This window comes from Colias eurytheme, chromosome 3 (genome assembly GCF_061535395.1).
Source record: "Colias eurytheme isolate Ceu_HAF_F1 chromosome 3, ilColEury1 Martin Lab GWU primary, whole genome shotgun sequence".
Taxonomy (NCBI): Eukaryota; Metazoa; Arthropoda; class Insecta; order Lepidoptera; family Pieridae; genus Colias; species Colias eurytheme.
Window position 1 is genome coordinate 5,437,063 of NC_142982.1, and position 17,883 is coordinate 5,454,945.

Consider the following 17,883-nt stretch of genomic DNA (forward strand, 5'->3'; position numbering starts at 1 on the left):
AACAAGGTTCTATGTATACGTATATATGTATATGGACAGAAGCAAGTAATTAGTGAACATCCAACTATTTAAAAAGCAAATACCTATTCTGTTTTCATTTTATTGCAAGATGGTTTTACATAGCTACAGCCTACAGCATAGAGCGTCTCTGCATAGAACTAGGTCTACGTCTCTATATACAATACCTATTATCAAATACAGTTTATAACATTTGGTTATCTTGATGACTTTTTAACATATTCATACGTTAGTTTTTGTGCAGCTGACCATGAATTATACTTAATTATAGTAATGTAACAAAAAAGAAAAAATAACGATAATTTCCTCACATTAGTTTAAAATTTTAAGCTTGTATCCAATGTCATAATTCATATCATATCATTCGCATAGTAAAGACAAAACGATATTTACTGGCAGTCTGCAGTATCTTCAATCAGACAAGCGCCTCCACAGCTCACTCAATTGAGGTTAATTCATATGGAGACTGGCCAGATACATGTGGAGTTCGTTTTATTTATTCGTTCAATAAACTAAATAGCCTAGTAAATTTAGTTCATCTTCATAAGGAAGTCAATGTAACGTGAAATTGTTTGTGAACAATTGCTTATTCATTCACATCATGTTATAATTATAGAGATATTAATAGATAGAGAATAAATTAATATATGTATGAGAAGGTATGCTTTATACCTACTAAAAGATCTCAAGTTTACCTCACTGTTTTTATAGTGGCAACCATTACAGTCTTGTGCTTTGTAGAGTTACGAAACATAATCCTTTTATAGGGAACAAAAAAACGTGTTCAATTGTTTACAGAAGCGAGACAACGAACTCGTAAAATGTATATAAAATAATTTGAACTTTTACATGTACATAGAACAGAACAATAATAAAAACAAATGATCGTGTAAATGAAACAAATACAAAATTGAAATATAAAGTACTGAATAATATCAATGATATAACATAGAGCTTTTTGAGCTTAGGTATCAATTTTTATTCAATTGTAGTTAGTAGGGCTTTAATATTTTATTTATGAGACCAAAGTTTGATTGTATACAAGTTTACGATTGAGAATTACCTATTATTTTCTGTAAAATTGACTTACATCAGCGTAATCACAATCCAAGTGAACTACACTCACCGGCACGGAATCTTGGCCACTGCAAATTTTTGGGTAAAATAACACTATTTCTTTTCTACTACAAAATTCAATAAAAATTTAATCAAAACTAGTTACTTTAATGTTTTTACTAACTTTCAGTAATAATTGGAAGTTTATAAGAAGTACTACCGCGTAGATATGAATTAAACAAGAATTTACGCTTTTCCTGTGAAATTTAAATGATTTCTTAAAAAATGCACAAAAATTAAAAAGAACGTTTCCATAAAAAAAATTGAACATTTTAATATAGGGTGTTTCCTTCTCTTTCCTTAAACACTGTTTGCATCCAGCCTCGCATACTCTAGAAGACATTTTTGATGTCCACTTGAGCTATAGTGTACCAAACGGCCCCAGCTGTATTTCTAAGCTTATCTAACATTGGTGCTGGGTTGGAATCGAACTTAATGTTTCTTTTAAGCATGTCCCAGATGTGTTCTATTGGATTAAGATCCGGGCTACGAGCTGGCCACTCCAATTTTTCAATAATAACCTCTTGAAGGTACTCTTATACGCATCGTACGACACGCGGACGTGCGTTATAGTGTATTAGTAGCAAATTTTCTTCACTGATAAACCTGTAATAGGGCTGAACATGTTCCTGGAGAATTTCCTCAATGTACCTGATCAAATTTAAGGCATTATCTACGATAACTAACTCCGTGCGAGCATCGGAACTTATACCTCCCCATACCATTATTGACCCTCCATGAAAAATCGCAGTTTGAGTGTGGTGATGGGTGAAAACCTCTCTTCTCGTCTCCTCTATACTGACTCTTGGCTATCAGAAGCTCGTAAAGTGCCTTAGCAGTCATCTGTGAACACCTCACGAGCGCACTGGCTGTGGGTCCAGTTTTCATGTTCTCGTGCATAACGAAGACGTGCTTCTCTGTGATGTCTGAGGAGTTCTGGACGGTGTGCTGGTCTGCAAACCTTCAAAATAACTTCCTTCATTAGTCTTCTCACCGATTGCTCACTCACATTTATTATCCTGGTGTTTTAGAGGCGGTGGTGTATCTCAAAAACTGTCAGAAAGCCATTTCTGAGTATCTCTTGAACAATAAACGGGTCTTCTCGAGCTGATGTGCACCTCATACCTTCATTTCCTGGTCTGCACGTGTAGCTACCAGTCTCCTGGTATCTTCTCCATGCATAATGCACCGCTGAACGTGGTACGTACTGAACATTAGGTACTTTACGCTGCGGCAGTCATTGGTCTAACATTGTGATGGCCTGAGCAGGTTGTTCAGATGTTAACGGCATTTTTTATTGTTTGTTATGATCATTGACTACAGTACAACAATAACAATATCTTAAAACGACATAAACGATATCGAAAAAAGTTTTAAACGAACAATTCGTAACTTCGGCTTAACCGCACAAATCACAAATTTCGAGTAACTCTTAAAAAGTGGTTAAATATTATTCTCAAACTTAATGATTTCTTACCATAAAGTTAAACAAATAATATGTTAACATATCTGCATACAAAAAAATCGTGAAAAACACTTCAAACTTTTTTTATCGGCAAATTTGTAAGTGGCCAAGATTCCGTGCCGGTGAGTGTATAATATTTAATGGCATCTGTTGCAGAAATGTTTAAACTTGTTATTAATATACATACTAGGCAAATTTTATTGGTATGATTTGAAGACCTAGAATATTATTTTACATTCAAATAAGCATATTTCTAGGCAACCAATTTAATAAAATTTGCGCGTTGAATTACATATCCCTATTCAAGATAAATTGAGTTACATCGAAATGAATACTAGACCCTCTTAACATTGCTTAACCATGCGGGTGATATTTCATTGTTTAATTCCAAGGATCAACAGCCATATTATTTATGTATGAAGTGATACACAATACACCGTTATATTATGGTTAAATTGCAAAGCTACAGCTTAATATTAATACTTACGCAATGTCTTAGCCAATACGTTAAAACTAACAAACACTTCAAACGATATATTTTATTCGTTAAAAATGCGGGAGAATTTTAACATGCTTTTTTACTTTGACATTAATGTTCTCGCAAAGTTATCAATGAATACGTAATATTCTTAAACCCGTTGATAGTTTACGTCATCAGCAACCGTCGACATCGGCCTTGACAGGACCACTTTACTGTATGACCTTCCAAAAATTATAATATTATTACTTTTTTTTGTCCGTTACCTACTTGTAGATACGAATTTTGATGAACACTGTTATTTCAAAATAATTATGAGTCAGATTTTTTGTGAAGTTAACATAATTGTTATTAATTTGACGTGTAAATTAAAATAACAAGAATTTTACGCACAATCAAACAGACTTAAAATGATTTTTAAAAATTAACAGCACGCATATTCTCGGAAAGCCCTTATGAAGTGTACCAACTGGTTTTGAAGTAAACATACGATTAGGTGGAAACATCCGTAAGTGGTTCAACCGCTATTATCCTACATAAAAGTGGGGAGGAAGGAAGCTCTACAAGTACGGCTTGTATCTATTCAGGAAGCGCTGATCCCAGTCTCATTAAGTAGGATAAGCTCGGATCAGAATTTAGTTACACTTTTTGCTTATTGGTTATAGTACTACTTTCCGCTGTTTGAAATAAGTATGTGCGTATGTGCAAACAGTAACAATAAAAATATCCTTCAATGCCTTGATAAAGCCGTAGCCCAGAACAATAGTTAAAAAGTATTCTCTTATCACTCGCCCGACCAAATCATCAAGATAAGCTATTGTTATCTAAAGCTTAAACGTTTTTAATAAATAGATAATCGAGCTATTTAGTTTTTTGTGACATTTTTTATTAACTCCAGTTGTTAAATTGTTTGCTGAATATAAAGTTGGCAGTGTATAGAATACAAATTCGTCACAGTAGATCGGTTATTCCTGATTAGCATAACAATAGAAGTTGAGGCCAGAGGTTAAACGGGTTCCTTTATAAATTATGCCAAGCATATATGACAAACAGATCCGCGATAACAACGCCTAGCCCACGCAGTCTAAGAGAAGATGAACCAATGAATCTTGTCACGTGTTTTTTATTGTATGAATATGTATTGCTTTTGATTTTTTTCAATATCTATATAATAATAATTAGACTGCCGCACCTAAATTATGATATAAATGTGCCCTAAATATAAATAATTGTTACCATACAGGTACTGAAAAACATCGATAAGAATACCCTTATCAATTTGTCGTCTTTTGTTTAATGTGATCTTATTTAAACTCCTTGACCGCGTTTTCAAAATAAAGTTTAAACAGATGACGCTGTTATGTACCTCTCTTTCATATCAAATATCTTCTGGTTACGTTATGCTCCGAGACTCGCTGCGGGCCATGTGCACGACAGATGCGGCATTCGAGCCTCCATACGTAAAACTTGTTCTACATTATTTCTTCACTTTACATATTCGCATTGTAATAAGGACCAACATAAACATTACTAACTTCCTTGCTTTTGTCTGTCTTCACCTATGTGATAAGATATACGAATGAAGTATCGTGTTGCTGTGAGCATCTACCTATAGAAAACAGACGTATTTACGTGTAAATAATATTGAAATTATTATTTCAAGATCGTATATTTAATGATAACAACACTTAAGTACATGCATTCTACCTCCGCTCGAGTTGCCTTTATATTATCAATATCCTTTTTTGCGCAGAACGTTGATTTACGTCTATGCTATAATGAGTAATCCACATATGTAGAGAATACGTAATCATTAGTATAGATGGAATTTAAGTTACTTCCTATAAAACGTGTATAAAATGTATAAGAGCTGTTACCTACGTAGAATTAATAAAATCTCTAGTCTAGTAAATTTATGTGAATTTTAAAATAACACCCAAAGTGTTCATACATTCAAAAACCTGTTTGCGAAACGGGTAGATACTTTCTAGACACGCAATTCGATCCCGTCAAATAGTATCAATGCTTTCTACATTTGATTCGTACCTATAATATATCATCTTGGTAAAAGCGAAACGTTGGACGCAGTAATGTTCACAAAAATTATGTATTTGCGTACCTTTATATTTGCTTTTATGTGAAAGGTATATACTATATAGGTACTATAAACAGCAAAGATTTGTTCTCAATATCACATTCCCACTATTTGTTAGCATTTTCATCTCAACGCATTCAGTCATTACTGCTTCGCTAAACAATCGATTCCCAAACAGTATGTGGTACATATAAATACCGTTAAGGTTATGATCTGTTTACAATAGGTTTTTGTGTAAGTAACTTTCTAACAAACACTAGTGGTTGCACCATGCATGTCAATTTGGCATTCCCATATTTAATGGTAAAGACTAAAGATGACAAACTATAATTGAAATCATTTATTATTTCTATTAAGTTTTAATACAAGTTTTCTATCAAAAGTTCCTCTCCTTAAAAACATATCAAATTTGAAAATATATTCTCAAGAGCGCCAAAAGAAATTGTATCTATAAAATATACTCTACTATTTTATGGTACATGTATGATCCTTGTATTACACAGTCATTTCTCCATATAGGTTTATATCATAGATAAATATAATATATCCAACGCATATATCTGTAATATATACCTTTACAATATAAATAATAAAATAGTATTGACACAATTTAACAAAGTTCACAGTTATCTCGTCACTTACAGCGGTTAACACAAGGAGATACATAAATTACAATAACATTATATCTGTCGTTTAAATCATGTTTATTGATGTGATTCAGTGTTTACTTATGGATTGCAATAAAATAAATACAAATTTATAATACTTAGGACTGATTTATCCTTAGATTCAATCCTTAGTTGAAACTTATTCTTCGAATATCTTAGATACGTATTACCTATATACACCTATATATAACAACCATTTTAATAAATGTGTTCTAATTGTCCGTTTTTTGCTAATCTACAAGACATTTTTATATTGTTGTGTAATAATTGTTTGGGCGTATAGATTGAATAATCGGCATTTAGTAGAAATGCAGTGAAACTAGAGTATTGATAGTGAATATAGGTGCACAGTCACTGCATCTTCGTAGAGTCGGAGCACAGGTCGTTGATACGAAATTACAGGCATAACCCTACATTAGTCAGAGTGAGATAGCTATACAAGTATTCAATTTTTCACTGTTCCTTCTAAGGTTCTCAAAGTTCGATGCAACAAAAATTAAAAAAAAACCTTCATGTGGCTTTTCTTTTAACTATTTATGAAGCTTTTCCTTGTCGTACTTAAATTTAATTAGGTATCTTATATATAAAAATGAATCGCAAAATGTGTTGGTAAGCGCATAACTCGAGAACGGCTGAACCGATTTCGATAATTCTTTTTTTATTATATTCCTTGAAGTACGAGGATGGTTTTTACGTAGAGAAAACGTAAATATGTACCACGGGCGAAGCCGGGGCGGTCCGCTAGTATAATAATATAACTCATAGCCTGATAAATCAATTCTAAAATGTTATTAGAAAAACTTAATCAAATTGAAATATACAAATTAATAATTATGCCGTCAAATTGTCTTTCTTTGAATATTTCAAATAGCATAAGTATGAAGAAAGTTATAATAATAAGTACGCATACTTTGAGAGTTGAGACACCGAGCGCAAGGGCTTGAACTCCCCTCGGTCTTGGCACAGTTAGTTTAATGCAAGCACTCGTCTGTCCCATGATTAATTATTTGACCCGAATAATGATTGTATGCTCTGTTTGAATATTAACAAGGTATAATTTTATGAAAGAATGTAATTAACTTTTACTTACCTATAAAATATACCAATACATTTATCACTGTAAACAAAGAATATTAAGTGATTGACATTACCACTACATTGCGGGATGCGGGTTCGAATCCATCGTGATCGATTTTTTTCTATTCTTTATAAATTTATATTACCACATAATATGTGTTAGTGTAGGAATCTATAAATTTTTGTATGAAGTCATAGGGGTTTAAAATTTAAATGTTGAAAGTACGTTGAATAAAGATTAATATTCACAACGACTATTATAGTCATTCTTAGACCCTACGAACAAAGTAAGCATATTAAGAATACATAAAATGGCGTTAGTCATGTCTTCTTCGAATACTCATTATTTATTCATTTAAATAAAAAACGTACATTAGAGTCTTAAAACAAATGAAATAGAAAATTAATTTATTTAAAGATAAACAAACCGACAAACAATCACATGATATAATTTAAAATGTGATTGAATTTATTCATAAAACCCTTAGGCCAATTGCTCGAAGTTAAGGTATCATTATCCGATTCGAATTTAGTTACAGCAGGTAAAGTTATTATAGTTTCGTAATAACAACATTAGATAAACATTACAATAAATCTGCATGTCTAAATTCTCGTTCAAGTCAGTAAAGTCAAAGTGAGTACCAATTAAACAATAACTTACAATAACGTCACATTGTGTGGTCAAGTTTATGCCTATAATAACAATATAATGTTAAGTAACATGGAACATTCTATGTCGAAATGGTGTAAGATATGGATTCACTTCCCCAACTAATGAGCTCCGCCTGTTGTGCTCTTTTATTAACTAATGTATTTTGTCCTTATTTGTACTTTTCTCTGTGGTGCACAATAAAGTATTTTTGTTGTTGTTGTTGTTGTAATGAATCATGAACCGTTAAAAATCAGATCCGCAGCTTTCACTTATTATTATGGTATCATTTGTTTAAGAATACCTATTAACTAATTTTATTTTCATATTATATTATTATAAATTTAATTAATTTCTTAAATGGTAAAAAAACACATTTTTTAAATACATCATTATTTGCAAGCATATTATGTGTCTTGCTCAATTATTTATAAACCTTTTATTGTTTAAATGCCCTAATTATATGTACACCGGATACAGTCACCATTCGCTCTTAGAAATTAGCGACAGCTGATACAAGATAAAGATAATTACAATTATTTTGCACACTCACATATACTCGGAACAGGTGCCTCGTGGCTAGTTTTGAATTAGAAAGTATATGATGATATAAAGGTGTTAATCAAGATTGTTTTATGACTAAAATTATTATGCCAATACAGCTGTTCAGTTACTTATATAGGTACCTTCTCAAGTTTACGAGTAATTCAGTAGATTTAGTAATTTTATATGGTGCATTTTCTACTTAGTATCTTTTTACAGCTTCCCCAAGCCTAGTGCAGGCGTGGTTAAGATCTAATGGATCTCTAAATAGTTTAATAGCAGTGTTCTTCGTCATGTCTGAAGTACGATGCATGATTTAATAGAACAAGCTAAAAATAAATTTCATTAAGAGTGGTTTTCTAATCACTTGGCTTTAGTTATAACACTCGACAAACCCTTTGAAATTTTTACCAATAATATCTATATCTTAAGTGCTCTCACGGATATGCTACTATTATTAATACTATTGGTTTCTTAAGGACCTATCTAGTACCTTCCATAATGACTTATATGATAATTATATAATATCAAATATGTAATATTTTAACATGAATTATTATTTTTTTGTACGTTAATTAGTACGTATACCAAATATCGCTTGGAAATTATAAATATTTTTACAATCCAACAGAATCAATATGTTTACACACAGTGTAGAAAGTTACTTTCAACCTAAATTATGTGATAAATGTCAAATTTAAATAAAAGTTCGTCATGGCTGTAACTACATCGCCAACTTACTGCGGATCTCCAATTCACGATGGATTCGCTACAATTCGGGCACCGAGAAGTCGAATCAAGATAAGGAACCTGGTTGAACCAAATCACATAGCTAATCTACCTCAAAGGCATTCCGAGTATTTTACACTACAAAGAATCTCTAAAAATACGTTTTTAGAGAGTAGTTGTGGAGTACAGTACGTAACAACTGAAAATCAAAATGTTGTAAACAAACCTTCCAGAATTAGCTTTACCGAACCTATTTATGCCAAAGTCACTCCTCCACAGTCTATTTGTAATTCTCCTGTTAAACATGTAACTGGAAGGCAAGAGGTTAATTATGATTCTATCAATACAAAACCGCGACGAAGATTAAAAAGTTTAGAACTGTCAAGAGAATCTGAACTCGACAAAGATGAAAAACTCATCGTGGCAATGGTGAATAACGGTGATCGTCATTCGTATGAATCTAACATAGCAAACCAGGACGTTGTTGAACAACATTCCATCCGCACAGACACTACGGGATCTTCTGTTGACTATAGAAAGCGAAATAGTGATCGCGATAACTGCTCCGAGTCGTCGTCATATCTCACCGATAACGATAGGCCAATATCTAGTTATAGCGACAATTCTACAATACCATCCACAGATACTGAAGATGTATTAAAAGAATTGCCAAATAAATCCAGATTTCATAAATCACCTCAAAAATATGCTACGTTAAATATGAGAAGACCAAAGTTTATAGATCTTAAACAACCTGTTGTTAAGGAAAATTTATTTTATGGTAGTTTAAATAGAAACAAAATGGGATATCATTCGGAACCAAATACTCCACTTTGTGCGGATGTATCAGAATTAAATGATAGCTCTAATATTATAAATGACGTCCAAAAAATACCAAAAATGCCATTACAAAACAGAAACGGCTTCAGGCGTTCAATTAGCGAGACAAATGGTTTTTCAAAAAGACTGAGTTACAGGCATTCTTTTAGTGCTGATTTCAAACCACAACCTCTTATGAAAAAACCACACAAATGTTGTGAATGTATAACTGGAATACCAGCAGATGATGAGCGAGAATTAACACCAATCTCCAGGCCACTGGGCACCCTATATGAGTCGCAAGATGCAAAAATTGGCTGCCAAACCATTCTACGGTCGAAGCCTCCAGTACCATGGTGGGAATTAGCCATAAAGAAATCGCGTTATAAAAGCTGCCCAATCTTAGAAGATGTAAGTATTTAATATTTTAAGATTTTATTTACTCTTCTCTTTTCTTCGTGGTACAGCGCCGGCAATCTTATTTGCGTTAGTTAAGGTTCTGGTGACGACTACATGCACTTATGATTCGAATATATTGAAAACATCTTAAAACAGGTCAGGTTCAATCAACAGGTTAATAGTAGTCAATTTTTTGTAGCTTACACCTGTATTGAACTGGAATTTGTACAAGATAATTGACTTCCGTTAGAAAAAATATAATTGATTCAGTTGAAGCGAATAAATGGCAACAGGTGGAAATAAAAAACATGAATAAATAAAATTATAAATAGGTACGTCAAGTTTTATTTCACCTGCAATTTTATATTTTTAGTTACATAGTAGATACACTCAATTTTTAAACCTATTATAAATCCGGGTAAAAGTCTACAGAACTTTTTACCCTCCCTTTATATTTAGAGCTCAATATGCCTTTTGCTCACAAACAGGTGCAGCATGCAGCAATATAATAACGTCACAAAAAACGTGGCGTTCTCACAAAAAATCTTACCTGACTGCCAAAATGGCAATTATTTATTATTCACATGTCCGAGATTTGAAAAATCTTTCATTCATTTCTTTTTTCGAGTAAAATTTTATCTTCCCACGATAACAAAACCGGTATGACTTGGGTATATCCGAAATTATATTTCCATCAATCGTCAATAAATATAACTAAAATAAAATATTTGTAGCAATTTGTATAATCCATACTAATATTATAAATGCGAAAGTAACTCTGTCTGTCTGTCTGTCTGTTACTCAATCATGGCTAAACTACTTAACCAATTTTCATAAAATTTGGTATGGAGATAATTTGATACCCGAGAAAGGACATAGGCTACTTTTTATCCCGGGAAAATGACGCAATCCCGGAAATCCCACGGGAACGGGAACTATGCGGGTTTTTCTGTGACTGCGCGGGCGAAGCCGCGGGCGGAAAGCTAGTTTAACATAATTTTTCATAATGGACACTCTTATTTATACAACTTTATTTGTTCCTAAATTCGACGAAATAGACTATCAATAATCGCGACACGCAATTCATGCAAAAACATAATATTATAATAGCAAAAATTGATCTCGTTTTTACGGTCTGTTTTAGAAATCACAGATTTATGCAATATGCAAAATCTTATGTTAGGTATCTTATGTAAGTGTAATATTTGTAGTGAATGGCGCACAGACTTACTTATTATACTATTTTTTTTTGTGTAGGTAAATTAATTAGCTATAAATCTCTGTGATCACATCTATATCTATCCCTTGACCACTAATGTGCACCGCAACGACACACTTTCTTACGTCGCATCCGCGTTTGCCTTACAGCTTAACTTGTTTTATGGGTACATTATTTCAAACTAGAGCTACAGTTATTATACTACCTACACTTGATACTAATACCGCCTATTTAACTTTATATTAGATGAATGTGTTTTTGGAGTTACCGTTTTTGTAAAATTATTTGAATTTTTTTGTAGGATTTTCAATATCCACAGTATCCAAAGTATTTCTTTTTTAATAAAAATTACTCTGAATTCACATGAAAAAAAAAATTAAAACAACGGGTAGTTTTAATTAAAATCAACACAAAGAACTAAAATAATCATTTTTATTTTTGCACGATAAGGGCGAATTAAAATGGTTCCTATGAGAACAGATATAATACTTGTATTTTGTTTCAACCTTTTAATTACGGCATCAATTTTCATACCATAAAAATAAATTCTCACAATGCTGGTGTAATACACTACCTCTGTTGTTTTACAATGGCTACTAAATTGCTCCTGCGATTATGAAAATATGAAATGATGGTATTATGTAATAGGAATACAATTTCATTATCTAATGTAAGTAAAGACACGTGCGTGACGTCCACAAGCTTTGAGGGCATTGTACTCCAAACGAGCTCGCTTAATGTATTACTTAATTGTTTCACCTTTCTTTGTTACCTTCTACTTCTAAGTAAAGATAAAACTTATTGCACCGTAATACTCGTGGATGATATCTTCAGATTATATTCAGATAAACCAATTTGTTACTTACTTATTTTTTATATTAGTCACCGTATGTAACCATTATGTTTATTTTAATTCTTTTACCTTTGCCACAGGTTGACTTAAAGAGATTGCTGATAAATGATAACGTCGCATGATTACTTTTCATTAAAGTCTGTTACTATATTTTCCGCAACCCTATTTATTTAATTAATTTTCTCTTGCTTATATTATTTCGGATCCTGAGTCGAATAATTTTAAACAAGTTAAAATATTGGTAACTAATAAACAATAGGTATCTCACATTTTAAAAATAACGGTTAATGTACTTTTGGATTTTCTAAGTTACACTTCTTCATTTGCATTAGGCATAATATCATAGTTCAAAATTATTCATAATGCAACGACACGTTAGATGGCTGAAACGGGTAACTTAAAAGCTAGTTAGTTAGCTTACAGGTGTAGAAGAACATGTTTTTACGATTGTTAGTGGCACGCGCAAAAGGTGTAACGCTGATCTATCAATGACTGTCAACCACTATAATTGGCTCAACTTAATGCTGACCAACAGGTGAATCGTCATAGTAGGAAAAAAGTTGTATTTTAACATTCATACCACATTCGTGGCTGTTATTAAAATGTAGTAAATTCTCGCTTTTTGTGAAGTTCCGAGACCGTTATTACTTAGTAATTCAAAAACTTTACGATCGTTCTGGTATCTGACATCTGTTGCCTACATTTAAATTCACCATCACATACACGTCGAATGTATGCTCCATCGATTACAGATACGGAAAAAACAACGTTCTTTTGAGACGCATGTATAATTCGTGCTGCATTTGTTTTTATTACTTTTACTGCTTTTAATTACAGAGCTTATTTATGGAACATGGACGTTGTGTTTGTTTAAAAATTTTGAACTATAATAATCGTATAATAGTTAGTTGTTAGAATAATTTAGTAACCTAAAATTATATTTAGATTAGAGACATAATATTATCTACCCTATGCCTTGTTTTGTTAAGTTAATACATAAAATGTTTAAGTTTTTCACATAATAGTGATGCTATACTTTAACGTAATACCTTACAAAAAGCAGGAATTCACTTGTTCACACTTCACGTCGCGTTGTTCTAACACGGCCTATGTTTAACGTAGCACATAATATTTTGATAGGCATCACGGACATTGAACCCCAATTTAATTTCGCTGAGTGCGTTCCTGTTGCGTGGCAAACAAAAGGACCCTCTGTCCAGCTGCACCCACCTTCACTTAAACGCGACTACAAACAATTTCACTTTGTGACTCACTCAATTATACAAAATAATAAGGAAATTATATTTGTTAAACTAGACGAATCGATGGCTTTGTGTGAAATGTCCAGGGAAATGTATCATACTTTTTGTATTATGACGTTGAAATTATATTCAAAATTCGATTGCCTTTATTCATTAATAGCCCTTTATCAATTATTTTAGAAACCTATAGTTACAATAACTATCGTAGCATCAATACTCCGTGTCTGCATACTGTGATTTAGATCTTTATTGAACCAACATCGCTCTCGTTATTGTAACAATGAAAGCTCTCGGAATCAACTATCTATTTGTGGTCATCTCCAATTACAAAAGAAATACATGCACTTAGACTAGTTTATCTTGACAGCCAGGAAGTGTGCGTAGAGTGTATGTATGTTCGGTATGAACTGTAAACAGTTGTTCTCTTAAAACACCTACAGCCGTACAAATAAACGAGTTATAACATTTTATGAAAAGAATAAAGTAAGAATAAGGAAAAATCATACAAATAAACACGTAATAAATGAAACCTAGTATAACTTCGTAATAAGTATTCATACTAATGCTATTTCGTCCTTATTCCGGCCACCACCCTAGTATAAGTCTGACATAACCGAGTTATTACCTATCTTTTAGTACATTGTGCTGTGTTTTACAAGTTTTAGAACCAATTTTCAATCTAAATTTGAGATAATAGCAATGAGAGTAATACGAGAATTAGAAAAAGTTGAGCAAATTAATAATTTCATTACGTACCTATTGAAGTCATATTGAAGTAGAAAATTTTGTATGAAATGTCAAAACATACGAAATTATGAAAAACCCTTTTGATATTTATAATGATTTATTTATTTACGACATGCGCCAAACCATACATACATAAAACTTATTTCTAAACTTATCACAATAATATAAACATTCGTTGAAAATATAAATCTTCTAAGCCTGGAGTTGTATGTTTTGAGTACCAGTTATTTGGCAACTCTCTATCTCAAGGTGGGTTTATCTTCTGTTCTCCAGATATTGGATAGCGTTCTCTTTCATTTGCTTGCATATTTAATGATATATTTAAATTATTTCCAATAAATATTTAAAAAATAAATAAACAGAACATCGTATGATGAAACTTCACAACAAATTCGACGAAGTCAAACGGGCGTCAAAATGACAGCACCAAGGCATAACCGTAGACAATTTCAATGTTTTTCATAATTTTGTGAATGAATTGCTACGTTGCCGCTTCGCGCCTATTGCATAGCGTGAGCATAATTACATCGACGTTATTCTAAATTTATTTGTAAGAAATTATGACATCCTTATTCTTTATTTATTCTTATCATATCTATTCATTGCATAAGGTTTGAATACGCAAGTTTTTATTTGTACGGCTGCTATTGTGTGGTCCAAATTAGTGTTGTCTAAGCGAGAACACGACTACCGCCTACACAAGATATAATAAATGCAAACAGCTAGTCGTTGCATTTTACTATTAGATTTCTTTGTTTTACATCTGTCATTCCTTGTTTAACATTTTATATTTCTAACATTGAAGATGGAGCTTAAAGAGAAAACGCAATTCAATGAGAGAAATTAATAAAATTGTGCGAACATTTCAAGTGTTGCCAATTGGTCTGTTCTAGCTGAAAGTGTCTAGATGTATAAAATAAAGTTATTATTTCAATTATGTTTAAATTTTTATCCTTCAGTTTATTCTATAATAAGTATGTTTATTTTCTTTGTTTTAGGCGCATGTCGTATCCGCCTTCGAGCAGAGCCTCTCCAATATGACCCAACGGTTACAGCAGTTGACGGCGACAGCAGAGAGAAAGGTAATAAATTCTCACTTCCTTTTATGAATTTGACTGGCCGTTTATCTAGAAATTGAAGGAAAATTTGTGCTTTCAATAAGATGTTAATACGATAGGAAAAGGTGACTCATAGACACAGCTACATATAAATATCCTATGATAATGTTAGTTTAATTTGACGACACTACACGTTATTAAGCCTTCGATCTCTGTTAAATAGGTGGAAATGTTATTATTGAGATTAGATAATTTCCTCGATTAGAGAAAGCGTACAAATTAAACAAGTTTTCAGATATTACATTGATTTAAGCAGAATTAAGCTCTCGCGGTAAATCTTGTGTTAAGTGAGTGAAAGATGGTTTGAAATTATATTCTAGATAAGCAAAACTTGTTACAAGCGCCTCGTTTCCATACAGAGCCTTTATATAAACACGTGGCTAGTAAAAAGTTGCATTATTCACAGAGAAGCGGTTAATTAACTTTGTAGTGTGCCCGCTTTTCTCGTTTTAATTAAATTCACCTGTTGACGATAAGTACCCTCCATTAATTAATTTTTCCTTATCTATACTGGACCGAAGTGTTTAGTACATTATTATTTAATTAGTAGAGTATAAATTACTTTCGAGCTTTTTAGTGATAACTGATAAATGCTAAGGATAAATGAATTCAAATGACACCTATCACCTACGACATTATCTTTAAGTACCGATACTATTTATTCCTAAAGAACTTCGACATTTGAGATTTATTTTTTGAGTAATTGCAAATTGATGAAACTTATAGTTATGTGGTACTTATGTTTACGAATTTATTTGCTTATTTATCAAATATTATGTCTTATTTATTTCAAAACGAAAATGTTCGCATAGGACTCAGAACTAACGGAGCTCCGTCAAACCATCGAGCTTCTTCGAAAGCAGTCCATTCAAGCCGGTCTGACCACAGCGCACATGCAGTCCATGGGCATTCGGGCGGACGGAGTCAATGTTACAGGCCAGGTAATTTATAATTTATATGTTTATAGTACGGTAAATGCGATATGATATAAAAAATGCTAATAAAAACACTTTCTATAAAATTAACCAAATTAGTAAGAAAGTAATATGGTATTCATCTCACGCTTTTTATCCAACTTTTTATATAAAACAATGCGCCTCGAATTGAGTGCTTTCGTCATTTTCAACAATGCAATGAACCGTATTGTGCAACTAGAGCAGTGCCTTAATTTAAAAAATATCTCTACCATTGCGTTAGATAAGATTTTTATCTTATCACAATGCTATTTGAGGCTCATATTGAGGGTAGTTACACAGAGCTCACCAAATATACATAATTAAGTAATGGGTCGTGATTAAATTAACGACGATATGTGGGTCGGCTATCAATCGTTGCGCAAGACATCATTAAACAGACGGTGCCTACAATGAGATCATGTTCATAATAGGCTCTGCTAGGTGACAGCGTGATAATAATGCTTATTAGTTTGTGGACACGTGTAACTTTATCACACTACATTTTTCTTAATCAGTTGAACGAAAGCTGCTATATTTTCGACTTGATTTTATGTGGAACAATATCGTACCAATATTTTAGAGTCACCTCTTTTTAATTCAACAATAAAGCCCCGTTAGTCGTTTAATAAAACTAGTCAGTTAAAAATTATGGTTTCGATAAATAATAATTGATTGTTAGTTTTAATTTCTGAATACTATTATTATTATTGCAACGACTTCATTTGTGCTATGTGATTCGGATACCTTGCGGGCGAAATAGGCTATTAAGCCCCAAGGTAAATCTTTATTTAAAGTAGAATGCCTATACATTATTCCGTTACTGTAATTAAACAATTAAAGGGAGTGCAGTAAGCTTTAATTACATGTAGTAGCATTCAATGAAATGATTTATTTATAGACCACTTTCTATACGCACTTAACTTATTTTAATAGAGCATCGTTAATGAATTTTTCAGATAGTTCACTATGACATACAATGATTAGTTATAAGCAGTTAAAAAATATAGGCAATATGTTACGCTCAATTTAACATGCTACAGCGCGGTCAATAAATAGACCGCTCTGTTGAAACTGTGAATTATATTGTCTATCAATAGACATGTTCTTACATTGGAGACGTTGTTACTCAAATGACACGATATCCTGTTAAGGCCATATCACTGGAACGTTTCGCTCCGATTGTACTCAATCGAAACGATTTAACGAGCGAAACCGTTTTGTAACGTATCTGTGAATACAATAGCAAAATGTAAACGTATGTACTGGTTTAGTCATGCAAATTTGCAGCATGACTTGATTTTAAATTACAATTTATGTCTTCTTGTTTGGTTTTTGACTAGTCTTCCAAATCTGGGAAAGTAGCTAAAGACATAATGTATTATTGAATAGCAATACTTTATTCGTGTTATTATTATCTAAAAAATACCTAGTAATATCAGAAGTACATGACGTTATCGTGCTATAGGACCCCACACCATCACAAACTCAGCAATCGTCTCCACAACGGCTGGCACAAGCAAGCAACGGCGCGATTACGAGACACCTTTCAACTGATAGCGTGTCTAGCATCAACAGCCTTAGCAGTGGCTCGTCAGCACCCCATGATAAGAAACATAAAAAGAAGGGTTGGGTGAGTTGCATATCTAATAGAATACGTATTATCTAATATTGA

The 17,883-nt window shown here is 32.5% G+C and overlaps 1 protein-coding gene across 6 annotated transcripts in view; it reads left to right on the plus strand.

The window, feature by feature from the left end:
- LOC149909569 (protein neuron navigator-like) overlaps window positions 1–17,883 on the plus strand; it is a 76,515-nt gene that overhangs the window by 45,228 nt on the left and 13,404 nt on the right. For all 6 annotated transcript variants that reach the window (XM_090119607.1, XM_090119608.1, XM_090119603.1 and 3 more), the window contains 3 exons: window positions 15,136–15,219; window positions 16,068–16,196; window positions 17,677–17,841. In XM_090119607.1, the coding sequence (XP_089975733.1) occupies window positions 15,136–15,219; window positions 16,068–16,196; window positions 17,677–17,841 (378 nt within the window). The remainder of the gene's footprint in view (window positions 1–15,135; window positions 15,220–16,067; window positions 16,197–17,676; window positions 17,842–17,883) is intronic.